The 26,975-nt window shown below is 39.5% G+C and overlaps 3 protein-coding genes across 3 annotated transcripts; 1 reads left to right on the top strand and 2 right to left on the bottom strand.

Annotated features, from left to right (window-relative positions):
- Positions 1 to 1,911: 1,911 nt before the first annotated feature.
- Positions 1,912 to 7,143, bottom strand: LOC139304112 (inositol monophosphatase 1-like). Its single transcript, XM_070927956.1, has 9 exons — positions 7,061 to 7,143; positions 5,718 to 5,813; positions 5,478 to 5,617; positions 5,262 to 5,366; positions 4,476 to 4,521; positions 4,282 to 4,390; positions 3,840 to 3,948; positions 2,288 to 2,439; positions 1,912 to 2,130 (listed from the first exon to the last, which is right to left on the bottom strand). Exons 2-9 carry the CDS (start codon positions 5,778 to 5,780, stop codon positions 2,003 to 2,005), a joined length of 852 nt encoding a protein of 283 aa, XP_070784057.1. The 5' UTR covers positions 5,781 to 5,813; positions 7,061 to 7,143; the 3' UTR covers positions 1,912 to 2,002.
- A 3,891-nt stretch (positions 7,144 to 11,034) lies between these two features.
- LOC139304055 (inositol monophosphatase 1-like) lies at positions 11,035 to 17,064 on the bottom strand. The gene is made up of 9 exons (XM_070927892.1): positions 17,027 to 17,064; positions 16,572 to 16,686; positions 15,661 to 15,794; positions 14,864 to 14,968; positions 14,568 to 14,613; positions 14,260 to 14,368; positions 13,926 to 14,034; positions 12,989 to 13,140; positions 11,035 to 11,779 (listed from the first exon to the last, which is right to left on the bottom strand). The coding sequence occupies exons 2-9, from the start codon at positions 16,632 to 16,634 to the stop codon at positions 11,661 to 11,663; spliced, it is 837 nt and encodes a 278-aa protein (XP_070783993.1). The 5' UTR covers positions 16,635 to 16,686; positions 17,027 to 17,064; the 3' UTR covers positions 11,035 to 11,660.
- Positions 17,065 to 20,974: 3,910 nt separating this feature from the next.
- Positions 20,975 to 25,618, top strand: LOC139304367 (ADP-ribosyl cyclase/cyclic ADP-ribose hydrolase 1-like). The gene is given in 12 exon segments (XM_070928296.1): positions 20,975 to 21,001; positions 21,003 to 21,071; positions 21,074 to 21,162; positions 21,505 to 21,587; positions 21,706 to 21,829; positions 22,792 to 22,918; positions 23,020 to 23,155; positions 24,258 to 24,340; positions 24,442 to 24,515; positions 24,605 to 24,697; positions 25,302 to 25,388; positions 25,519 to 25,618. Coding segments are annotated over 12 exon segments (1,092 nt in total).
- Positions 25,619 to 26,975: the final 1,357 nt, after the last annotated feature.

Raw genomic sequence — 26,975 nt, 5'->3', positions numbered from 1 at the left:
CAATTAAAACAAACTATTTCAATCTTTTTGATAAAAATTATTATTTATTAGGCTAGAAAACCATCTGTTTCACATAAAGAAGCCATTTCATGTTAAGAAATACAAGTCTCAAGTCATTTGCATCCTTTCACAGTAAAACTGGTACTTCCATGAGTCATCCCATGGCATTCTGAGTAAGAGCTTGAAATAAATGACTTATTTACTATGGAGACACTTTGAACTTTGAAAGCATCGCATCAACTCAGCCAACACAAAGCATCAAATATTCAACTCAGAGGTAGAAGTGCTTCACTATCAATTGTTCCTTGGATTATAAAATGATGAGGATTTAGGACGAGAAAAACTAACAGCAACAGTTTCAAGTAAATATGCTAAATTGACTTTTACAAACTTGTGTGTGCTTCTCTGACCTCCGTGGCATTTACTATATTGTACTACAAGGCAAACTCCAGCCATCTGGTACTTCGGGCAAGTTCAAGGAAATGTTAACATGTACTGTATTTGCAACTATTATGCGGCCCGCTCTACTGCAACTCATAATTCCACCCCATTCACCCCCTACGTGATGAGAAAAAGAGCCTCATATTACACATCTGATGCTCAAAGTGCAGTGGAATTAGATTTTGCCATTTGAAAGACAGACTAACAACATCTCCTCATCACCTCATCATACACTACAGCAGTGGCAGACGTAAAATGGAGTAATTATACAAAGAAATTGCACTTATTTATGTTTCAAAGGCACCAGTTCAAACATGTGCATAGCTCACCCCCCTCACAACCTCCTGCTGTTATTGTTGCTGCTGCTGCTCCTGTTGACATCGTTGTTGCCGATGTCGCTGTTGTTCCTGCTGTTTGTGCTGCTGCTGCTCCATCCACCACTGCTTGAATTTTTCGCGCTAAGCTTGCTCCTCCACCTTTTTTTAATTCTTCTCGTGACCGATCTCAAAGCCAGCTGTTTTCATTTATAGATCAGGATAAAGTGTAAGAGAGCAGAACAGAGATGAAAAATTACCCGATCTCTTGGGTGGGGTCAACATTTTTTCTCGCTGTGAGGCTGGAAAAGGTGTCGATAAAGCACAACGGGGACTTCAGCTCATGCTGTCAATCTCTACTAAAGTACAGTCCATCATACAAACTTATAATAATCATAAAGAAATACTGCAAGTTCAACCACCAAAGTAAAATGAGAGGATCTTGAGGATCACATCTAATTGTTGATGCATTACTGGCCTCTAGTGGTGAACTGTAATATGAGTGTAATAAATTGTGTAAACAGTAATAATGCTGAAATAGAGGCTCTCTATAGAGGCAATATGGTGATGTTGGCTGTAAGTGAATTATATGACACTTGACAGGGCCAGTGTTTATAGAGTGACTTCAACATTGACTTAACTCAGTGCTAAGGACTGTTGCCTCTAATGAGGATAATCACCCTGGCAGAATTTCACTCATTTCCATCAGATAATTACACATTAGAGTCACATGAGTCGGGAGGACAAATGCATTCAGTGATGGGAAATCCAGTCAAAATCACCATCAGTCTCAGACTAGGCAAGCTTCTCCTGCTGTCTGTTGTGGTAGCGGGGGTGTGGCAGAGCTGGAAATAGTGTCAAATAAAAAACAAAACAAATATCTTTGTGGATGTGGGTCTACAAACTTAATAATTCACGTTTAATGTGAGATTAAATGCAGACAAAGACATGTGTGCAAATTACAATATGCTGGTATATAAAAATGCAAAAGTGCAAAATTACAGCTGTTTCCCACTTCAATCAATATTGATGATAGACATATCACAGAGGGCTAATCTAATGTAACCTGGAGGTCACTTCAATTGATGATTTAATTATTCCCTTTGGTTGTGCAGCAAATGAAACACACCCTGCATGCAAATTAAGACAATCAGTGTTGATTACAGACACAGTAACTTTATTTACGACATACAGCGATAGACTGGACTTTTCTTCTTGTACTCATTATGAAATGCACTTGGATATTCTCATTTCTTCTTGATTGGAGCGTCGTCCCTCACCGCCGGGAATATCTCAATTTCCTTGATGATCCGCTCAGCAATAACATTGTTGTTTGCTGAAACCATCCTTCGAGACATCAAATCGAACGGCCCCCCTAAATTGTCAAACAAAAGCCTTCATTAAGAGGGGTTTCGCCCAAAAAACAAACTCTGCTTTTAGCCGCAGTATTCACTTTACAACCTCATTCATTTCTTTTAGTTTGTCAAGATTTTGGATTCAGTTCAGTGCTTCAGATTTGAAAGCATACACACCGTCAACATCCAGTAGTAATCCTCCGGCTTCTGTGACTATAACCGCTCCAGCAGCAATGTCCCAGCAGTGGATCCCAATCTCAAAGAAGGCCTCCACCGCCCCCGTCGCCACCAGACACATGTTAGTGGCGGCTGTCCCTGACCCACGGAGCCTGTCAGGACAGACCAATCAGATTTGAATGAATTCAAGTAGGCTACACTGCCCTACAAAGGCAGCAGACAGTAACTAAAGACACGGTGAAGTAGAGCAAAAGGGGTTTAAAACTTTCAGACTGGCAGTCAAACTGCGTAACAGAAGTTGCAGTGCCTTAATTTTATGCTTTAGGCTGATTGTTTTACCTGAATAAATAATAGCCAATATAGAACCTACAAAACGCCTAAGAATTCAGATACTGCACTCAGACTTTGGATAATATTTGTTTTTCACCCATTTGTTTAAGAAACGTCTCTGTCTGTCTAATATTTATATTTATACATTGATTTCAAGGTAACTTAACCACACCAAATTTGAAGAATACCTCAAGCGTCAAAAGTTGACATGGTAGATTCTGCTACTCTGCTACGTTAGATAGCTTTAGCACTAGTTTAGCTAGCTGGGCTTTTCCTCTATCATGAGTGGATGTAGCGAGACTAAAGCATCATTTTGTTATGTCGAACGACAAACCGAATTAACAAGAAGTCATTTTTATCAAAATAGATATTTGACATTTACACATAAAAGCTATGAAAACAGATGTCTTGTAGTAGTAGTAGTTTGTTTAAGAAAATAAGCTTTATTTTGATTATTTACAGGTCATAGTTCATCGGAAATAAATGTAGCCAGTTTTGCTAGGTATTACAGTCTGTCTAATAATTATTTTAAAATCAACATACTGAATTAATTTACAATTTAATACATGTAAATATGTGATTTCAAAGTATCTAGCAACCACACCAAAGTGCATGAATTCCACTGTCTATAGCTGAGATGGCTTGTGCTGATACTCTGCTAAGCTAGTTAGCTTTAGCTAGCTGGCTTTTTGCTCTATCATGATTGGATGTATCCTCATTTAGTTATTTGGAATGACAAACTGAATTGATAAAGAAATAAGTCATTCAAAATGGATGTTTTTCAATTACAGATAATAGCTAGGGAAAAGCCAATAAGTACATTTAGTTTCAGCTTTAGCTAAGGCTAGCTGTGGTTATCTCACCCGCTAGCTTTCACTCTATATAGCTCTCTTGCTTTAGCTGTCTAGTTGGCTGTTTCTCTGTGGAAGAGTAGTGCAGTAAGTGCAACGGCAAGTGCAAGAGATTATCATACCACCAGTTACTGTGGTTTGTCTTGGTTTTTAGCTCCATTTTGTAGTCACTGTAAATTTTACGCGCCGTTTCACAGAAATTACACATTGGTAAGACACAGTCTCTTTTTATGTAGTAAAACAAGTGCCAAAAACTCAGACTCTGGTCTTAATTCAAAATTGACAACATTTGGGTACTCTGTTTTGGCTTTGTAGGGCAGTAGCTACACAGCATATTGATGAGTCAGTGTGTGCACGTCAAGAGCACGTACCCATGCACTGGGATGCACAGGATCCTCTGCATGGTGGAGAAGATCTTGGTTACTTTGTCCTTGCTCCTGTCAGTTCCATGCTCAGAGATGATGATGGACTTATTGATATCTGCAATGACAGCATGCCAAAGGGGTTACTCGTATGTATAATTACAGGCGTGACAGTGACTGTAAAGGTTCTCCAGATTGAATTAATGTAACCTTTTTGATTTAGATAATTCATGTAACCTTGAGGTCCTTGATGTGAAAGCGATGGCTATGTATGGATATGTTTCCAGATGTTAAATTTCAAAAGCAAGGCAAAGGATGGCACACACTTGTGGTGACAGCAAAGCTCCATTTGTGTTATTTCCAAGCAATCATGACTTTTTTCATTTTCAAATAAGCAAAATAGTAAGTTCAGCCTTTTGACTGCTGCTGCACAGATACATGACCGTATTACCTTTGACATCGGACACCTGAATCTGTTCATCATTGCAGAAAGCTCCTTTCCCCTTCCTTGCTTTATACATCTTGTCTTCCAAGCAGCTGTACACCACACCAAACTCCAGCTGCAAACAGACGTCATTCTTTCAGCTTTCACGTATGGATAAACTGCTGTTATTGACTGCGAAACTCTCGATCGATTTGACATACCTCCTTATTGACAGCAAAGGCAATAGACACAGCCACGAAGGGGAATCTGTGAATAAGTAGTTTGATGTTCATGAGATTAGTGTGTTATTACATAGCCGGAAAAAAAAGTACTTTTTCCTTACCAAGTTATTACAGGTATTTTAAAAGAAGAAATTCCTTGAAGGAAGTTTGACGTTTTGGAAATATTTGTCTGTTAAATGTGCAGAAATGTGAAGCTTTAGCAAAGAGACAGTTAGCTAAGCTTAGCATAAAGACAGGAAGCAGGGGTCAACAGCTAGCTCTCTTCAAAGGTAACAAAATCTGCACACACACACACACACACACACACACACACACACACAAAAAGCACTAATCTGCTTTTTTGTATGGAGCCAGGCTAGCTGTTTCCCCCTGCTTCCAGTCTTTTATGCTAATCTAAGCTAACTATCTCCTGGCTGTGGCTTCATATTTAGCATACAGACATGAGAGAGGTATAAATCTTTTAATCTCACTCTCGGCAAAACAAACGATTAGGCGTATTACCCAAAATATCGTACTATTGCTTGAAAGTTAGGCTAATGGGTAGTGCTGGGACAGTGCACATTTCCTTAGCTCATCTCGGCTAATCTCAGAGACACCTATCCTCAGAGGGGGACCCCCTTAAAAAACCTACAGCTCAGATTTCAGAAGATTTAAAAGCCACATACAGTATAGATACAAAGCATCATTGAGTCAAATGTATTGATCAGCAATACTACTGAGCCATATGGTGCCATATTTGGTCCCTTAGCAGCGCTGATATCTTACCCATGTACGAAGTTTGTGGTGCCGTCCACCGGGTCTATGATCCATGTAGGTTTATCAGTTAAGATACACGGCTCCCCCTTTGCGACTGACTCCTCTCCAATGAAACTGCAGCACGGAAGAACCAACGAACCGATGAGGAACATCAAGACATGACAACAAGTACAGCAACACAGAGATTCATATGTGTGTGTGTGTGTGTGTGTGTGTGTGTCTCACCAGTGTGTGCCTTCTCCAAATTCCTCTTTAAGAGACCCGATGATGATTTTCTCCACCCTCTCGTCAGTCTTTGTGACAAGGTCTACAGTGGAGCTCTTTGTCATGACCCTTATTTCACTCTCCCCGGCTTTCCTAATTTCCTAAACGGATGGAATACCATTGGCACATGCTTAGTGGTCTTGAGGTTAGAATAGGTCATCACAAAATCTCCCAAAAGTTTTTCAGATGGCTCTTGCATACCTCTCCAGCTTTTCTTGCCACTGAAACAGCAAAGTCATATGCCTTCTGCCATGGGTCGGCCATTTTGTTTCTGTGGAGGGGTTTACTGAGGAGAGCCTGTAAAATGAATAAAGCTTGTGAACGTGCAGCAATGACTCATAAATGCATAAAAGTGTAAACCATTCATGCATAAGAAATGAGGTGCAAATAAATATGAAACAATTAGAAGCTATTGTAAAGAAAACATTTGTACCAAGTCTGTTGGAAAAAGGTGTTAGCGGTGACGCCCCGTCTCTGAGGCCCACAACACAATACTGAAAAACCTGCATGCTTGGCACACTTCTCTTACAACAGAGGGAGTTACGCAACACTTCTGCAATGGGATCTGTCCGTCCTGCAGTGAACTAAATCACAACCACAGGTTTTAGAAATTTTGATTAGGAAACAGCCGTTGGCGAGGGCGTAGGGAGGGTTTAAATCTGTCACGCTTTAGAAATTAGTGTTAGTCTAATAAAAACCAGTGGTTTAAATTGCTGTATTAGAAGTTAAAATCACATTTAGTTTTTACTGAGACATCAAACTTGATAGATAAATATTGTATGTGAATCTTCATTTTGTTGTTGTTTCTTTGCTGTTGTTGTTGTATTTTTGTTTATTTTAGAGCACACTATCAGTTATTCATACTATACATCATATGCATTACCTCTGCTATTTGAAATCATATGTGGTGGAAGAAGAACTCAGGTCTTTCACTGAAGTAAAAGTAAAAATATCACAGTGTAAAAATACTCTGTTAAAAGTAAAAGTCCTGCATTCAAAATCTTACTTAAGTTACACAAGTATTAGTATCAAAATATACTTGGAGTACCAAAGGTAAAAGTACTTATTATGCAGAATTGCCCATTTCAGAATCATATATCACTGGGTTGTGATTAGTGATGATTAGGACGGGCTAATTTCAAGTACATTATATACTGCCGGGTAGCCTAATCCATAACAATACATCATCATTTATTAGTTGATTTATATTTTGTTTTAATAATCTGAATCTGCAAAGTAAAGTAACTAATGATGTCAAACAAAATGTAGTAGAGTAAGAAGTATTGGATCCCAAAATGTAGTGGAGTAGAAGTATGAAGTATAAAGTACAGTGAATGTACAGTGAGTTACATTCCACCACTGTATGTGTCAGAGTAGTGGCTGCTTTATGAAGAATCCACCCTCATGAAGAGTTTTTGGTGATAAGTTACACAATAATTACAAAAAGTTAAGAGTTATTAGACAATTATCCTTCTGCTATGATGACAAGCCTGTCATGCACACACAGGTATCATCCATGCAGTGCTGCAATGAAAGAACCTTACCTTGTGAAGTGAGGTGGGGCTGTCAAGGGTAGCTCCGAGATGCTAGTGCACGTTCTTTTGACAAACTTAACTTTAAGCTGTCTCGTTGGAGAGATGAGGCACCTAAAAAAGCTGGCATGACAGAGTGGGAAAAGTACTAGCTCCACCCTCACGTGTTTCTTCATAGCAACCCAAGGCAAAAAAACATTCGGTGCTCATGAAGGCAGACTTGCAACAACATGATGCCACATTTACTGCACAGTGTGTGCATGTATGGCTGGATAAGCAAGTGGAAAAGTTTTCGGGTGTCTCTCGCTGAAAAATGTGTAGGTGTCACAGACACAACCCGCAGTGTACAATTTTGTGTCACATATGTACCGCAGCAGCTGACATGACTAGTAATTAAATGCTCAACAGTGCAGTATAGAAAGTGACAAGCTCTCAGTGTTGACGTCAGCTCATAAATCATACTTGCTGGGGTGAGAATCTTACATTTTTAAGTGCACAATCCAGCTCCTGACTGAGCTTTAACATGGGATTTGGCATGACAAACACAGCTCCTGTCAGTTTTATATTTCCTGACAGTTTCACAGCTATTGAGCTTTTCCTGTATGTCCTTTTGTTGTATTTCACAAGTGGAAAATACTTTGAAAGGTCCCCTGGTGAGTCATCGTAGATTATGTGTACATGCATGCCCGTTTCTCTCTGTGCCTGCTGAAAGTTGGATAAGGTCTCTACAATATCCTCATGAACTGAAGTATATACAGCAGATGTTTGTCTATCATTACTGTTCATTCCTGCAACAGTTATTGTTCCAACATGTAAAAGCATGCAGTTATATCTCACGGTAAGGTGAGGTAACTTAAATGTAAATTAATTTTCTGTGAGAGAATCCCCACAATCAGGAGCTACAGCAGGGTACATATGTCAAATGACAATATTATGATAGCGGTTAAATATTTCTTAAGTCTAGGATACCACTCCCAGAGATACAGTGTGTGTGCTTGAATGTTTTGGCCCCAGAAATGACATCATTTTAACTCTTTCATTCATTCAAATGCGAGCAGCACTAAAGTCCTGATGGAGTGTAAAAGACTATTCTCTGAATCTTCAAGCTACTTCTCTTAAAACACCAAAAGGTTATCTTGCAGGAAATCATACCTTGCTGCAAGACGGATTGTTCAATTAGTGGTGAACGCTGCATGTCTCAAGAAAATTACACAATGCCTCTTTCTTGTTTTCAACCTGAAATGTGACGATGACAGTGGTATTTGGCTCATTTAAGTGTTTGAAAAAGGGGGTAGCATACATAATAGGCAACAACACTTGACCGCGAAGTGATTCTATTTCCAGTTTTTTGTGTTACTGAAGAGAGAAACAAAGAGACACTGAATTACAGACACGCACCAAACTATGCATTCGGTTCTACGTTGTCTGATACCCTCGTCTGTGTTGGTAAAAAAAAAAAGCAGAAACAGTCTTGCTCAGACATGACACGTTTATCCCCGCCACACCTTGCACAAATCTTGTGTGTTGAACTACTGTGAAAAAACTGGTTTTAGCTGTTTGCTATTGCACTAGTAATGGCAGGGGTAGTAAAGCAAATGATATCGATCATCATATCATAACAGTTTTGTTAAACAAAGATAAAGCAGGCAGAAAACATTGTCATCCTACTAAACAAGTTGCTGGATTCACCAGAAATCCATGATTCACAAGCTGTGCATCTAAAATAAACCTCTGTTGAACTTAGCAGATCAGTATGGGGTAACATGAAGGGGGGCTTGTTGAAAGTTTTGTTTGTCCGGGAGCAGCAGGAGAGCAGTTGTCACCCTGTTGTCCCTGTTGTGCACTAAATATAAGACGCTCTCTAAAATGTTGGGAGACAGGCGGAGGGAAGTGATAGGACAAGCAAAACAAATACATCAGTCCTGCTGTCTCGCTGGCAGGTCTGTTATGAATAATTTATCCAGGATGACGGATGTTTTGGATGTTTGGTTTGCCTGGAATCACAGCTGTAACTGAGGCCTGCCATGATGCTGAAGTTGCTGAAGGTCAATGGTGCAGCCTGAAAGATGAGCAGGAGCCTCAGACAAGTTGTTTCCTGTCTAGAGTCCTTTATAAGCCCCCGTCTGAGTTTTGAGTCTACAGCCATGCTAGCTGCTCTGTGAGGCTTTACTCAATGCTATTTCCAGCATGCTAACTTGCTCACAGTGAATATGTTAACATGCTGATGTGAATCACTGGATGAATCAAAACTTTGACCTGCTGGTGGCGCTAGATGAAAAGTCAGGGAATCACCAAAGTCAGTAGGCTTCATCCTCTGTGCACCATGGATATTTGTACCAAATTACATGGCAATGCATTCAATTGTTGTTGTGACATTTCACCAAAAGAACTCAAATGTCAACCTCATGTCAGCACTATAGGAAAAGTCAGTGGATTATCAAAGTCAGTGGGGTTCGTCCTCTGGGAATCGTGAATACATGCGAGTGCAAACCAAGACAAACCATCTACAAGTTGTTGAGATATTTCAGTTTGGACCAAAGTAGTCGACTGCCTGTTCAACTGACGTTGCTATAAGCACACCGCTAACGTGGCTAGAATAAATAAAGGAAATGCATGATAATATGATGGCAGATCGAGCCAAAGACAGAGCACAAAAAACACATGTTGGGGTATAGAAACGAAACTGAAAAAGTAATTCAAACAAAGAAAAAACAGACATTATAATAAATGTCTGCACAGCCTGACTCTCCAATCTCCAGGGGCACAGTTTTGTTATGTAGCAGGAAACCACAGCCGGGCCAGTTTTTGAAAGAACAATGGTTGGTACTTCCTAACAAAAACCAGGAAATACTGTAAAAGTATGAGGACTTTGTTGGCTGTGCCATTAATGGGACTGTAAACAAGTAAAAAAACATTAAAAATCAGAAGACGAGGAAACAGACAAGATTTGTTGAGCAGCTGTTGGTGTAAAGGTGGAGTTAGCTTTCAGCAGTCTGACTCTAGAAATAATTCCCAACACTGGTGATAACGTCTGAACCCCCTGCTGCAGACTAACATGGACCATTGATTTCTGAGGAGGGAGCCGCAGCAGTTTAAGACCTGGGTTTGCTCAAGTAAAGTGTTTTAAAAGCATTTGTTAGTCTCAGCAAACACAGACAAGACAACAGTCCGTGGAGAGCAAAACTCGGGGCTATTTCATAGAGTACATGAGCCCGGGGGGCCGCCCGCCGCTCTGCATGTGCAGTATCTGCAGCGCTGACTGAAAGGGCAGGGGAAATGCAGCAGAGAATTTTACATGGTGTAATGGTTGCGTACGCTTTTATCTCTCTACTAAATCACAACGGTAGCAGTCAGTGTGTTTTTGTCCCTGTGGTTTATAGAGTGTCAGAGGCCTGTTTTCTGTTTATTTGGCTACCCGTTTGCCGGCAGAGACCCGTTCTTTTCTTCATATTCTTACTTTATAGATTTTATAAGGAAAAAGACAGTTGTTTATGTTCTGAACACACGGTTGATTCAGGCCACTGTTAGGATGTCAGGAAGGTGTTTAGGAGCCTTTGCTGGAGATTGAACGGAGGGATTTTCCATTCTCCAATGTAGTTCTAGATAATATCAGATTTCAGAACAGAAGGAGCTTCGTCTTGCAGGAATATTAGTGACCTAACAACATGGGGAGCAGTCTTTCTTCTAGTTTTCATGATTTTCTTTCTTATCTTTGATGTTGTGGATGACTTATTTACACATTTCAGTGGGAACAAGTCATGACAAGAACTCCCATATCTAGTCAGAGAAATTTAAATAGCTATGTCAGAATTCTTCTGCACAAACGTCCGTTCACAGGCTGTACTTCTGTCGCCAATTACCATCTTTAGTTTATTAGTAGAGCCAAAATGTGGATGCATGCTGACACCTGTCTCTGCAGGGCTTTAATGACATGAATTTATCCATCTGTAGTGTGTCAGGAAGAGGCTGGGCGAAAGAGCAGGAGATATTTATAGTGCTTTTTTATTCGCTGCTTTCATTACATCCTCACAAAAAAACACTTAATATTAAAATACTTTTAAACATACAGCACACATTTTCAAGTCTGGGCTTGATATAGAAGCAGTTATACGGTACGGTAGTTATATGTACACAGTGTTTGTACATATTCTTGCATTAACTATAGTGCAAACTAGTGATGGCACTGTAATTCATTTTCTTGCTGTATAAACAAAAACGAGTTTAACTAAATACAATAACAAATAAAGAATCATGCCCCAGAACTCTACATGGAAAAGCAAAATTATTGGTCAAAACCTGAAAACATGTACACAAAAGTTACTTAAATTCTTGTTCTGACTGCATTGTCAACACAAATAAATATATATAACAAAAAATGGCTGATTAAAAACAATATTGTAAAAACATGTGACTATGTCTGTGTCCCAACACACATCATTAATCATGTCAGTTGTGTTCAAATAACAGAATAGAAACCCACTCAGGTGTTCTTCAGAGGTAACGCCATCATTTCTTTGGTTCTTAAGGCAAAGACGGAAGTGTGACCTGTTAAATACAAAACAGTTGGTGTTTAAATAACTGTTAATTTAGCTGAGGAGATGATGGAAACCTACTAGCCATCTGTGTCGTCCCTGCCAACGTGAAACTCTGTTATCTCCTTAGCGATGCGTTCTGCTATTTCTCTGCTGCTGGCGATGATGAGCCTCCGAGACATCAGATCAAATGGTCCACCTGGACGAAAGAGAAAATAAGTATTACTGTCATAAAGTTTTGGGGGGGTTTTTCCCCATGTTTCATGTGGTAACGTTGGTACAAGACTGTAAAATGAATATTTGAATTGTGAGTTGTATTAACCTGAATAAATCAGCTGTCAGCCCCAAAGTTACTGCTCCTGATGTGGCCATGTTTCAGAGCTGGAAGATCCACATTTCTCTAAAATTTTAATTCCTCATTGAATCATTTTGGTGACTAGTAGGAGTTTGTTGCAAGTTCTCTTCCTTTAGTACTGCACTGTTAAATATGGGTTTTTACATATTGTTTGTTCAAAATGTCCTTGTTTCCGCACAGTTAAACCACAGCAAAGATGATGAAGCATCTAATGTGGCATTTGGAAAGTAGTTTCAGCCAACTGATGTTGATATGCACTGAATTTCCCCCTCCATAAATCTGTCTCGTGGCACCACCCACAGTAACCGATGCATTCATTTTGAGACGCTCGTGTGTACAAGAACAATTGCTAAGTACTAAGCTGGTCACAAGGGGGAAAACAGCGATATGCTAAGTATAAAAGCAGATGGTGAAGCGTGGGCGATGACGTTTCAAGATCATGATCCCACTCATCTTTAAATGTTACACTCTGCGGGATCAGATTTTAAGTGGGAGAGCTGATCAGAGAGTTACAACCTTCAGTTGTCTCGCTGTACGCAGCTCTTTTACCTCACATGACCCCTCCATGACGAAAGAGCACCAAAAGTCGTCGCTATCCACATGTTTCCTCCACCACATACATGTGCACAGTACTTAAATAGAAAGGGAGTGTCTCTTTTATGAGCACTGCCATTGTCAAAAGTGGTTTGACTTGACAAACAGCATCTTTAGGATCCTAAATGTCAGGCCAGCTGTTATATCAGTGGCAGCGTTGCCCAAATTTAAGATCAAATTTCTCAAACCCAGCTGCTTCCTGTTTCAAGTACAAAGCCACTAGTTCCCCTGCACCCCATGAATGACTGTTTCACAGAAGAAATAGGGATTAAAACCAATTAATAGTTCATAAACATTAATAAATTCTGTTGTGAACAGCGGCCCATTTCTCGCTGCTTTGTTCTAATCTTCTTCAGCAGTCCTGCAGTTTCACCCTGCTGCCCGCGTCCTTAATTTCGTCCAGTGACTCAGCAGCCTCTGAAAAGTTTAGCAAGAGCTCGCGGTTTCTCAGTGACTCACCTGAAATGTCCATGATAACTCCTCCAGCTTCTGTAACAACCGCTGCCCCTCCAGCCATGTCCCAGCAGTGGATGCCCATGTGGTAGTAAGCATCAGCCGATCCGCACGCTACCAGACACATGTTGACAGCTGCACTGCCCGGGGAGCGGATACTGTGGATGGAAATGAGATATTATGGGACGTTTCTGACTGCACTGTTAACCTCTAGATGGTTTAGTATAAGTTTAGCGTGTGTTTGTGAATGTTTACAGTTACAGTTTCTGATACTATTTATGGCTGGTATTTGGTATTTAAGTTCTGTAATTATCTCTCTAGTTTTAGTACTTTTTTAAATTATCTTTTTTAAAGATAAAGATTATTTTATTCTTATTCCTTTATTCGATAGTGGCAGTAGTGATGGCGGAGTCAGCCATTCCCACATTGGATTCAAACTGCCGTCACACACGGGGGATTCACTGGACACAATGCATGCATGTGATCCAGCGTTACTATTTTCATCTAATTGTTTGCTATTCATCCTCCGACAGCCATATTAGATCTGTGAAACATTACTGCTAATGCTAACCGAAAGAAAATTCCTACTGCTGCCTCACATTAAAAGTGTTCAACTGGCGAAACACAGGGTGGCTTTTATTGTGAAGCAGCCACAGGAATTCATTTGTAATTCTTTAAAGGGCGTAATAAAGAGGAAGCAGCCACAGAGAGCTGAAGGCGACACCTCCGTGCCCTGCTGTTGTGTGGAAAACTACTCACCACGGGCATAAAATTATTTTTGATTGACTTCATTGAAACAACATGACTTTGTTTGGCTGCACTGTAAACAGATACACCCGTTGCTCCTCTGTTGTATTTCTGACAAAGTCAACACACAACAGGAGTTACCACATCAACCAATGAAATGTTAAGGATTACAACTTGTGCATTAGTGTATATTTACCCATGAACGGGGATGGTGAGGATGGCCTTGATGTTGGCCAACATAGTTTTGAAATGCTCAGGATCCTTCTTGAAGCCCATTTCTGTCAGTACCATACACTGGCTTATATCTTGGATGAAAACACAAAAGCAAATAAGTATCACTCAACAAATGGCCGCCTGTTAACTCTTCTGAAAACACAGACTCACAGTTAGTAATGTGCACCTGCAGTCTCTCATTTCACTGGTTTAGAGCTGTTGGTATAAGCAGGGGAACTTGCTGTGATATTACCTCCACCTGGTGGATTTGCTAAAAACTGCAATACTGAAGCCTGATGGTGATTATCAATATGTACCTGTTTGTCCAGACACTTTGATAGGCACTCCATTGCAGAACGCTCCTTTGCCTTTCCGTGCTGTGTACATTTTGTCCTCGATGCAGCTGTAGACGATCCCAAACTCTATCTGAGACCAAGAAGCAGCACAGAAAACAGCAGCGGTTAATGTGGCGTGGGAGGAGGGCTAGGAATAGAACAACAGCCATAGAAAAAGAGGAAACTACTGTTCTACTCTTCAGATAATCACTGGGTTACTGGGGCATTTACTGTGTTAATGTTTCTTATAATGAAGATGTACAGTGTCAAAAACAAACAATAAAGCCTACCTCTTTCTTCACAGTGAAGCCAATTGATACAGACACAAATGGGAACCTGCACAAAAGAAATTTACAGTATAAAACATTCATTTAATGAACTCCCTCTAGGTTTAAGCTCAGAGGAATCCATTTTCTATTATCAGTTCAGTTTCATCTGCGTTGTCTAATTATCCCTGACAGAGAGGACAATCCAAGAGAGAACCTAATTAAAAGATAAAAATAGTTAAGGAGCGACCAAGATAAAACAAACCCAGTGCCGTATCAGGTTTCCCGATGGTTTATACAGTAGTAGGCGCGGGCAGTACCTGTGAACAAAGTTGGTGGTACCATCAATAGGGTCGATGATCCAAGTGGGATTGTCGGTTAGAACACTGGGGGCACCTGCTGCCACCGACTCCTCACCTATGAAGCTTCAAAATCACAGACAGAGAAAACAGAAAATAAACAAATGTTTTGATATTAGGAACAGTTTCCCTTTGCCTGGATGCAGGACTGAGGCTACCACTGAAGGCACTAAGGTCACTTCCTCAGTATTTTTTCTTCAATCTCAGACATTTTAGCATCCTTGAGGAAGTTTATGTTCTGAAATTATACGTTGTGGATATCTGACAGGCTGATTCCAGTATTTTAAGACCGAGTATATTTAATTTTTACTACTTTTAGTCAAAAATAACTAAATCAACAAATAAATAAAGGATTCATTGATATTTTGCAATGTGTAGAGAAGGCTTTGCAACAGCATTAATATCTTCATATTTACAGATTAAATAAAATGTTTAAAATCCAAATATTACAACATTTAGTTCAGTGTTTCTAATCTAATAATTCTTTGTTGCTCATGACATCAGTATTTCTAAATTCTTGGCCACAGCCCTGCCAGGATTAGTGATAAGCAGAAGAGTGTGAACATGTTTGATAATACATCCAAATTAGAGAAAACTACCATCCACATTGCAAACAAAATAAAAACTGTAATCAAGCATTAAATACCACGAAACAGTTAAAAATGAAATAATACAATTTGCAAACTTTGAGAGACTGAATAAAAAGACACTGATAAAATGTTGTTGTCCTACAGTATTATCACGCATTTGCTGAGTACCTGTGAGTGGGGTACTTTTCCTTGATGGAGGATATAATGAGCTCTTCCACTTTCTGGTCCGTCTCGGTCACCAGGTCAACCGGTGAGCTCTTCTGCATGACGGCGATGTCCTTCTGGAGAGCCTCGCGGATCATCTGGCAGAAACACAACGATGACAAACTCAGAAAGCCTGACGTGTTGTGTGTTGTCTCAAACCGTAGAATATACCTTTCATTTTCCAAACTCACACCGAAAACATTAAAAAAAAAATAAACTTCTTATTTTTGTTTTAAGAAATGTTTTCTCTTTGCAGCAAGAAAAAGTCTTATTCTGTCTATATTTTCGTCTGTTCTGGATTATGGTGACATCCTGTACACTTGATCCTGTGTGTCATTCATCTCTATGTTTTATTTTGAATGTTGTATCACAAACTGATCACTGTAATTTATAGATATCAACTGGATGGACCTAACTGAAAATGCAGAAGTAGGATGGATAATCCTCGGTGTTGCCAGAGTCTGTTTTGAACTTGGTAAAACTGCCGTTTCATATACACACTATTGAATTGGCTTAGAATAATTTACAAGACAAACTTAATTCAGGCATTCAAACCTCACATTCGCATTGTTTCATGAGGAAAGTAAAGTTTAAAAAGTCAAACTCTCCCTGGTATGCCTTTCAGGTCCTTTGTTATTGTGTTATATGTGAATGTTGTAAATACATTTCTTTCCATGATTATATAACATCTTTATGGTGCTATTTTGGCCAGGTTTATTATTGTATCATATCCCCGTGAGTTACTATTGCTGTGATTCAAATAAAAGTGAATGCAAAACTTAGGTTAAGCTAATGTTTTCCCATGTTTCAACCCCAATTAAAGTGATTTCCAGAACATAGCATTAAAAAAAACAATTACAGTGGTACTTCCTCACCTTCCCAGCCTCTTTGGTGACCTCCACACAGTGATCCATGCACTCTTGCCAAGCATCACTCATGTTGACAGGTAGGAGGAGTGAATATATCCACAGAGGCAGATTGTAAAAGTTCCTGTTGGGAAAATTCGTTGAATTAATTCACATTCACAATAGCTTTCCGTTCGCGTTGTGGTAGCAGTTACAGATACAACCGGGGAGCTACTAGCTGGGAAAAACTAGGTTAGATCATTAACAAGCGATGCGAACGTTGCCTCTTTAGCCAAATTAGCTCACTATGCTAGTTAGCTTTTGCAGGAGACAGACACGAATAAACGGGCGCTGAGCGTAATGACAACTACGGCCAAAAACATACAATTAACAGTGTTGACAGGCAGCTATGTGGTGACTCTTAGTTGGCATTGTGAAGAGCTACAGTACTACGAGTTTCAATGGGCTAAAGCTAACGTACCCACCTCCAGACGGACTTGACTTCTCAGTGTTGACGTTTAGCTATGGGAGGGCAGGACTAAAGGAAACGCTCACTCCCATTGGTCAATACATGCAGAGGGATGTGAAGTCCCCCGCTCTCATTGGCTAGAAGGCTTTCATTTCTCCGTGCAGGAAACTATGATTTAGTACAAACAACTTTTCTGTATTGTCTGAAGGAGAGGCTGCGACAATGGATGATTTCTGGAAGCGTGAGTTTTTACATCTCTTTTGATTTGATGGGAACTCACAAAGATGCACATTCAGACATTATATCTTTGCCCTTTCACAAAGTGGCAACACAAAAAGCAGGAAAACAAGACTACTGAAGTAGTGTCAGGATGTACTGTATATGCTAACAGGAAGAGGTAGGGAGTATTATTTATGTATCAATCAGGCCGATGAATGCTGGTTGGTGGGTATATGTGTGCATGTGTAATGGTGTGTCTGAATGTGTGGAAACTAAATGAGTGGAAAAAAAGGTAATGAAGAGGAAAGCTTTTCCCCTTCTTCAGCAAAACAGTGTCTTTTATTCTTCTTTTTGTATCAGACTGGAAAGATCTCATTCTGGATCCAGACCCCCCCCCACAGAATGAATCAGCTCTCCTGGAGTTTGGACTGCTCTGACTCTAGTTTCACTTTCTGGCATAATAATGAACATGCAGATGTAAAAGCACCTCCTTCTTCGAGGATAGGAGTATTCCTGGATCACAAAGCAGGGGCACTTTTTACAACATCTCTTCCACGGAGTCCAAACCACATTCACAGAGCCTCTTTATCCAGACTTTGAGTCATGGAGACCATGTGAAACTTTGTCATCTGAAAAGTCCAAACAGCTTCAATACATGTTTCATGGACAAAATCAAAAGTTTAATAACTAGTTCTTTGTGCAGGTCAGTGGTTCCCATGTTGGAAGAATCAAGGGTGCCACTAAATTTGTTTGTCATTTTTTAAAGTACATTTTTAATGTTCTCCAGATTAGAAAAACAATCTCACATTTACTTTAACTATATCACTATTGGAAATCACTGTTACAAACACTGTCAGATATATGCTGCACTATGATCAGTGACATGACAGCTCAAAGATGCCGGTTGTCATAGCAACATGCTGTAGGTGTACATCAGTCAGAAATATCGACAGTGGAAAGATTGTCATTGTCATTGTAAATAGAGCTCAAAGAAATGACATACATCCCAACCGTCAACACAGTTCAAGATGACCAAGTTCAGCCAATTTTAGTTTTGAACAAAGCAAAATACAAATATATAATAATTTAGCATACTTGTTTTATATTCATTGCTTACTTTAAGTTTGGTATTTATCTGCAAATCCACACAGAAACATCGCCTAAAACTGCAGCTTTCATGTCACATACTTTCATCAAACTTATGCCTTTCTAGGGTGTTTAGGGTATTTGAGCTGAAATATCTGCTTGTATATGCATGTTGCATGACAGAGGGGTGCCATGACCAGAAATCACTATGAAGGGAGGCCCTGCTTTAAAAGGTTAGATATAATAAACATACAAACTCTCTTTAGGCCACAAGGTGGCAGCAGCGACACTGTATGTGTTAATGCTCAGACACGTTGGCCGACAAGTCAACTTTTAGTGCTGCAGGCAACTGCGGGTGTTGTTTTCGTGGTTAGTTGACATTTAAGGATGAAATCCATGTCTAAACATGTTCCGATTGCTCTAATAAAGCTTAATACGCAAAATCCAATGTGCAGACCTTTTATAATTTCAAGACAGCAAAGATACTTGGTGATTTTAGTCAAATAAAATCCAAAACATTTGCTGGTTACAGCTTTTCTGCTAATATCTTAAATTACTTAGTTTTTGTTTGTGGCTGCTGGTCTTTACATGTTTCCCTTCATGTTTCAACTTGTGACGGTTAGTGAACAGTTATCATGAACAGAAATTGGCAGTGGCATGATATCTTTGGCATGATATCTTTGAGAATTAGAAAGATTTCCTTCCTTTTACATGTGTCTATGTAAATTATTTTGAGTTATTCTATTTTGAAACTTGTTTACAGGCATGAAACAGTTAAATGTAGCATGAAAGGGAGAAGCTTTTAGATAATTACTGTTAAGCTTTAAATTAGTTAATTATTCATAAACTTCCCTGAATGGCAAGATGTCGGTTCTGCTTCCAAGGAATTAATCTGCACATTCGGTACATTACACCCAAGTCATTAGTACTGCAAATTACACAATAGCTTACATAAGCATATATCAGTTCATCAATAGAGCCGTGACGAAGTTCTTCAAATCTGCTGTCTTCAGCTCTTGCTTTAAGGTCTGAATCAGATTTTGAGGCTACGTTCGGCTACTTAACCTCAGAGCGTTTCATGTCACGCTCTGTCCTCCTGTGCTAACAACACAATTAGCTTTAAAAACACAAGGGCACTACCTCATCCATACTGTCTTTTCAGATTTAACCTCCATCTCACAAAGAGGTGGCAGAAAGTCATTTTCTTTAAGCAGCTAATGAGAAGTCTGGCAACAGTTAGGCATACATTAAACCTAATTCCTCCAACCTTTTTTGTATTATGTGTTAAGACGTGGTGGTATAATGAGAATCACATTCAGCCGATCACAATTTGAGAGCAATTTTCTAACAAACAACATAAGACGAACCTATCTAAGGTCTCTCCTCGACAGTCTTTCAGCGGAGGCTTCATATAGTCGCACAAAACAAAAAGAAGTATTTAATGTTGTGCTCAGATGGGAAGTCCTTCACGTTAGTCAGTGTAAAAGGTCACGAGTGTTCATTTATGTGATACTCTTCATAGGAATCTGCCCATTTCAGATGACAAATCTGATTCTCATTATTATTTAGAGAAGATCAAATGTAGGATACTGTCCTCTCACAGCCATCGCTTACAAATGGCATCTAGTTTTACCGGTAATTGCAGCGTGCCAGACACAAAGTACAGCTGAGGCTGATAAGAATGTCAATTGCAGCTGGTGATCAAACTGAAATTTTGACTTGTTGATGGTGCTAGATAAAAAGTCAGGGAATAACAGTTACAAGTCATCCTCTGTTCATCCAAATGTTTGATGTCTGTGCCAGTAGCTTTCAAGATATTTCAGGTGGTGAACCGTCATCAGACAGACCGACATCACCATCCCATGGGCCATGTGTGAAGCCACATGCCATGGCTAAAAATGGGGAAATGATTTTCAATGATTTTTATTTTGTATACTAATAAGATGCACTAGTCACAAAGTTACTGCAAAATGAAAATCAAGGTTTTAATCGCAGCAGCAGATGGACAAATGAGTAAAGCTATAAAGGCATAAAGGAGAACGCATAGTCTGCTTTAAAATGATAAAGAGGGAACGAAATACAAACTAAGCTAAAAGAAAGTATTCTAACATTTAGGAGTGAGTAACTTATACAATACTTATACTGTAATCGAGGCAAAAAAGTGAAGTATCAGCACCACAAGTAAATAATACTCAAATGAAAGTCCTGCATTCAAAACGTTACTAAAAAGATAATGAAAGTATAAAATCATGTGAAAAAGCATCACAAGTAAAAGTACCAGCTGTGCAGAATGAAGGAGAATGGCCCAGTTTTACATTTTTGTTGCATTAACCTGTAAGAAGTGTCCAACTTACAGCCTACACGACACATATCTGTCACACTGATCTGTATTAACACACAATTTCATGCTCTTATTGTATGTTTGTATGCAGCTGCTTTCCATCAGCAACCACTTGACAAAATAACATCTATACAGCATCATGTATTTCTTCTTCCTTCCAGCTCATCGTAGCACCATGTCCCAGAAAACAGCGTACACTCTGTGTGAGAAGAAATGGGACCATAATGGGAGTCATGTGGATCTGGTCTTTGCAAGCGGAGGCTGGAAAAAAACATCTCATCTGTCCTTTAATGATGTCTCTGTGGGCTGGGAAGGAGCATGACAACCATTAGCCCTGAGAGGAGGGATTCACGACAGATCACACCACAACGGGGCTCAATTTGGGCAGAAATCTGACCTGAGCAAAGCATTCGACATCACAACCTCGGAGCCGTTTGTGTGTGTTTGACCCTCTGCATCGAAAATGGTGAGCATTTACTTCTACGTTGTATCACTGAATTACAAAAGTGGGTGCATGTAACTGTTCATTCACATATTTTATGATGGCATGTGCTAACCACTGCAGTAAAAAGTGTATCTTTTGTGTATCTCCGTGTGATTTATTGTTTTCTAAAGGTCAGCTGTCATCTTGTGTTAAAGTCTCCTGGAGGGTGTTTGAAAAGCTGCCAGGTTTGACAGTTCTAGACTAAAAAGACTAAACGTGGGAGGACCAGGAAATTAGATTTCAGTCAACCATGCAGAAGCAAACACACTGCTTGTGAGTTCCCAGAAAAGTACCTGCTGACTGATCTGCTGTTGATTTACAGTAAGGAGGATAAAGGCATGTTCAAACACGCATCTTTTCTGAGGTACACTGAGGCGGTCCGGGGTCTCGCGATCATGAGCTCCCCTAAAACATCTGCCTCCTTTGTAATGATCAGCGTTACAGTGTGTAAGTAATTCCTCCTGACATGCCCACCGTTTTTTTCTTTCTCTTTTTTCTTTTTAATGACCCTCCCAAATATGATGGACAATGTGTTTTTTCTTCTATCTTTGTGTCCATTTCAAAGGGTTTGTCACGCTTCTGCTCTGCCCTGGTCAACTGAGAGCCCAGCTCGGGACTACCCCCAACATTAAACACATAGTGATTGGGAGGTGTTACAATTACATCACGCTAGTTAACCCCAGCTTGAGGTAATGTACTGTGTGATGTTTTTTGTACATTTCCAATCTTGAGTGGGACTCAATTTGCGCATTTAATGACCTTTGACTTCATCAGCAGTGACTTGAGCCTCCACACTTGAAAGACTTGATTTCCTGCTGAAGCCCAAAGCAGAAGAACATTAAAGACCGATCAAGTCATCCGGCCAGCTTTGAAGCCCACGTGATGGGCAGTCACACTTGTTATTATGTGATGTTGAATGAGTTTTTTTTGCTTCTGCGCTTCTGTGGAAAAAAGAACGAAAGAAAGAAAGAAAGAAACTGGTCACTGTGATACGAGGGCATGTACTGATACGCTTTGTATGAAAAGATGTTTTATCTCTTGGGAAATTCTAGTTGTGTGTTTACACAACTTGATATGTATGGTTGGTCACATCTCATTACAGTTTATCGCTTTTGTTGGATCACAAAGGCTGTGAGGCTTTCATGTTTTACATTTCAGTACTTTGATGTACGGCCAGCAAACGCTAGTTGGAGTTAACGTTAACTTTAGTAAAGAATATATTATGAGAAACCCAAACGCGAACATGTTGAGAAACCCAAATGTCAACATTTAAATTTGAAACCTACTTATGATTTGCATAACGTGGCATGTGCAACCCTGGCATATACAAGCATGAAAAACATTAAGGCTGCAGCTAGTGATTATTTTCATTGCCGATCAATCCGTTCATTATTTTCCCGATTAAAATGTCATAGAAATTGTGAAAAATGTCCGTCCCAGTTTCCCAGAGCCAAAGGTGGCATCTTTCAATGTCTTGTTTTGTCCAACCAACAGTCCAAAACCCAAACATATCTCAGTTTGCAATCGTAGAAAACGAAGTAAATCAGCATTTGAGAAGCTGAAACAAGTGCATTGTGGCATATTTAACGATTAATCAATACATTTTCTGCAGCCCTAGCAACATAAAGATATATCTCCTCTCTACGTGCAGGTATGACTGTGAGGACATCTGGAGACAGTTTGAGGAGGCGGTTGTCCGTCAGTCCTCTTGTAATGTGAAGGTGGAGGATTATCATCCGATGTTTTACGCGATGCCTCAAACCTGGCCTTGTGATAGGGTGAGCAAGAGGGAAACTAGATACATGTTCATCATTCTTACCTCTTCAGATGGACGATGTTTGAGTTAAGCTGTTTTTTATTTCCCTTCCCTCCTGTTTAGTTCCTCTTCTGGAGTAAAACCAGGACGCTGATGCACAGCTATGCAGCTGTTGCACGTCACTTCTGGACCCTGGAGGACACACTGGCCGGCTACATGTTCAACGAACTCATCTGGTGTGGACAAGAGGAAGACTCCGGTAGATCTTTTCTAGTTTTAACAAAACTGAGACAATTAAATCATATTGCTTGTACTAGTTTAGAAATGCCCCTGAAAGACAGAGTGGCTCCAAAGCTGTTTGGCTTTTCAAAGAGGGATTGTCTCCTTAAAAACATTCACCAGAGAAAAAAAAGCAAAGATTTGGGCAAAGTCTGAAAAAAATATATTTTTTACTGTCCAAATGATCACACAAACACAAACCTTGCGATTTATCTTGTGAGCCCTTGCAGGCTGGAAAACACTACAGTAACTCTTTCATAATAGAACATGTCCTGCAACTGAATTAGTGTTTTGTGACACAGAAGGAACACAATCAAGTCTATGTATTTAGATATAACACATACAACTAAATAAAACGGAAAGGAAATGAGCATTAAACCACCATATCACTGATATAGCCTACTAACAGCGACCCTGTGATATATATTTTCTTACATGTAATATCACTAAGTGTTCTCTATCAACACCAGAGCACCCTCTTAAATGAAACTATATAATCAGTTTCTTAAAGCTGCACTAATCTTTGTTTTTATATTGACAATCAATCAAATGACGATGTGTTAAGTAATATGAAAGGGGTCGCTCATAATGACACAGACAATTATTACAGAGCGTTTTAGCATCTTTCAGCTCATTGTTTTGGTTTTACAACCCACAACTTTACTGTTTTGTTATTCTCAGCAGCAGCAGGCAGTGAAATGACACAGTTAGCTACTGGCTGGTGAACATAGTGGAGCATTTAGCAGCTAAAGAGCCAGATATTTCCCTTCTTTTTACCATTCTTTTACAATCTTAATAACAAAAAGTGCATTCCTTGAATACATTTTGCTTTTACTCATGTGTTTTTACAACGAAGAAACTTGGGATTCAACATCATCGCTCAGGCAGCTGCAGCTGTGCTCCCAAATGTTTTGCCTGGAGGATTTTTTTAGTAGTGATTAACTGCATGTCGTTGCATGCCAACACATCCCCTAAATGTGTTTTACTACTCATTAATGTCTCATTTGAATATTCTCAAGGCTTCTTCTGTTATTGTCTTTGATCTGCTTCCTTTAACTGACGATTGTGAATGTGACACACAGGTTTTGATTTCAGCTCTTGTCCGGCGTGGTCGGCATGTAGAAATCATCCGGTGTATTCCTTGTGGAGGCAAGCCTCACAAAACGTACGCACAGCTGTGTTGTTTATCATTTATGTGCAACATACTGATCCAAGACCAGCAGTGGAATATTGTGCTCATGTGAAATTTCATCACCCATTTGTTAGTTTGCAGAAATGGCATGTGGCAACATCACTGTGTTACTGAATGGGTCTCTTGTCAACGCCTTCAACAGGAAAAGGTAAAGAAAACAATGAATGAAGCCAATATTTTAGCAGATCTGTTTAATGAGTATGTGTAAAAAAATATTTTCCTTTTTCTATCTTGCAGCATGTTTGGAAGTGTTGAGCTGGACGGTCTGAGCCCACACAGGGTGGATTATGTCAACATAAAGGTGGTGACCAATCTAGAGGGACCCTTTATGTGAGGATAAAAACAGCAGTAACATGTTACTATCACATAAAACAGTACCACTTTTCAATAAGTCAGCCTTTATAAAGGGTTTTTAAGTTGGAGCTAATGACTTTCCTAAATGTGCCAATGCTTTATAGATCAGTTATGAGCAGTGAATACGTTTTGGGTTGCCAGGTTGTGAAACATTCCTCTGGCAGGTTCTTCCACAAAAAAAATGTGTGTTTTTAGCTCTTTAATTCATCAGGAAGACCCTCTAATGGACAAAAACCTGTGGATAATCTGGACCAAACTCATTTATTTAACTCATTAACATTCATAACTGCAAACTTTACGGTTTATTAGAAAGTTTAAAACCCACAAATATCTATTCTACAGTAGATCAGCAACATTTATGACTTCACTATCTTGGAAAGACAAGACTATGTTTCATAATGATAATAAAGCTGAATTATACCCCAAAGGAAGGATAAACAGAACCTGGCAATCCAAATGGCTTATAATTCATCAGTAAAGCATCATTATTAGCCATTGATACTACCATGAGTTACAGCTTATTAGCCCTTTATAAATGGTGACTTATGAGAAGGGGGTCCCTTGTTTTTCTCTTCCACAGAGAATCATGTAGTCAAGGATCCATTGTAGACCTGATCCAGATTCTCAAGTCCAGAGGTTTCCGCTGGACTTGCACAGACAATGACCAGTAAGTGTCCTCAGATTAAAAATTAAGCGACAAAATACATTGTTTGCACATAGAAGTGTCCTCTGACCTGTGTGAGACCTGATACAGATGTTGGTTATGGCTTGATAATGAACTTCCTGGACTTCCACAGGACCCTGATGATCCTCCAGTGCATCCAGAACCCCGAACAGTCCTCCTGCCAAACATTTTCAAACAGCCTGTTACACAGAGGAAGCCTCACATTTAACTGAATCACATTTAGCGTGTAGACTGATATTGTTATTTTGTAGTACACTCAGAGTGTTTTCTTTGTTACCTCATTTTGAAGCCCTGTCTATGCCAATATCTAGTTTTAAGACCATCTTTTTTTTCCCTGTTTTGTTTCTTTTGAAGCATTTTCTTAAATCAGTGTGTTTAATCAAATTACCCCACAGCTAATCTGAGGCCAGATACTCCGGCATTGAAAACCTGTATATATTTTGTTTGGTTAATTCGGGTCCAGCAGCTCTCAGTTTCGCCCTGGGCCTCGTAGCAGTTTAATCTGGCCATGTTTGAAATACCTGTCTGTCTTGCTGTCTGTGTTTACGGGACCAAAGGTCACAAGGGAGACACTGCAGGTCCTGAACGTCTTGTATAATCTATCTGAGTTGAAAGTTGCAATAAACTGAAATGTTATGTCATACTTTTAATAGTCTGTTTTTGTGTATAAACATGTATAAACCCTCCAGCTCTACCACGCCCATATGCAGTTTGCCACTTGAGTTATTTGCTTTTATTTTGGTTTGACAAAAGGTAGATCCTGGTAGCACCAAACCAACTCACTGTTGGTGGTGAAAGAAGTACTCAGATCTTTTACTTAAGTTAAAGCAGCAATACCATGGTGTAGAAATACTCTGTTACAAGTAAAAGTACTAGCATCAAAATATATTTAAAGTACCAAAAGTAAAAGCAGTCATTGTGCAGAATGGCCCATTCCACTTTAATATACATTATATTACTGGATTATAATTAGTGATGCATTAATGTGTACATCACTTTAATGATGCAGCTGCTGAAGGTGGAGCTAATTTTAATTATTTTACATACTGCTGGGTAGCTTGTGCATTTTCCCAATTCAATAAAGTCTTATCTATAATAATATATAATTTATTTCATGATTATATTTTGTATCATTAATCAGAATCTACAAGTTACTAGTAACTAAAGTAATTAATTAAATTAGGAGGGGTAAGAAGTATGATATTTGCCTCTGAGATGTAGTGGAGTAGAAGTAGAGGATAGCATGAAATGGAAATACTCAAGTACCTCAGAATTGTACCTTTCCACCACTGTTCATGTAATTTAGTTATGGCACAAGATAATTAGAGCAGGAGACATCCACCAAATGACATACCTGTATTATTGGGTCATTAAGTCATCACACATCCTGGAAAGCAGATATGGCGAACCAGTTTTGTGGAGTGGTTGACCTTTGACTTTGATCGTGCTGCTTGTACTCAAAGATCTGCAGCGTTTCTCCACATGTTCACTATTGACAGCCATTCCATGACCTTTGAATTACAGCCCACAAACGTCTTTTAGTGGCTGATTATCATTTAATTCCAGGAA

Source organism: Enoplosus armatus, chromosome 21 (assembly GCF_043641665.1).
Source record: "Enoplosus armatus isolate fEnoArm2 chromosome 21, fEnoArm2.hap1, whole genome shotgun sequence".
Taxonomy (NCBI): Eukaryota; Metazoa; Chordata; class Actinopteri; order Centrarchiformes; family Enoplosidae; genus Enoplosus; species Enoplosus armatus.
Note: the sequence above shows the minus strand (reverse complement) of the source record. Positions and strands in the feature narration are given on the sequence as shown.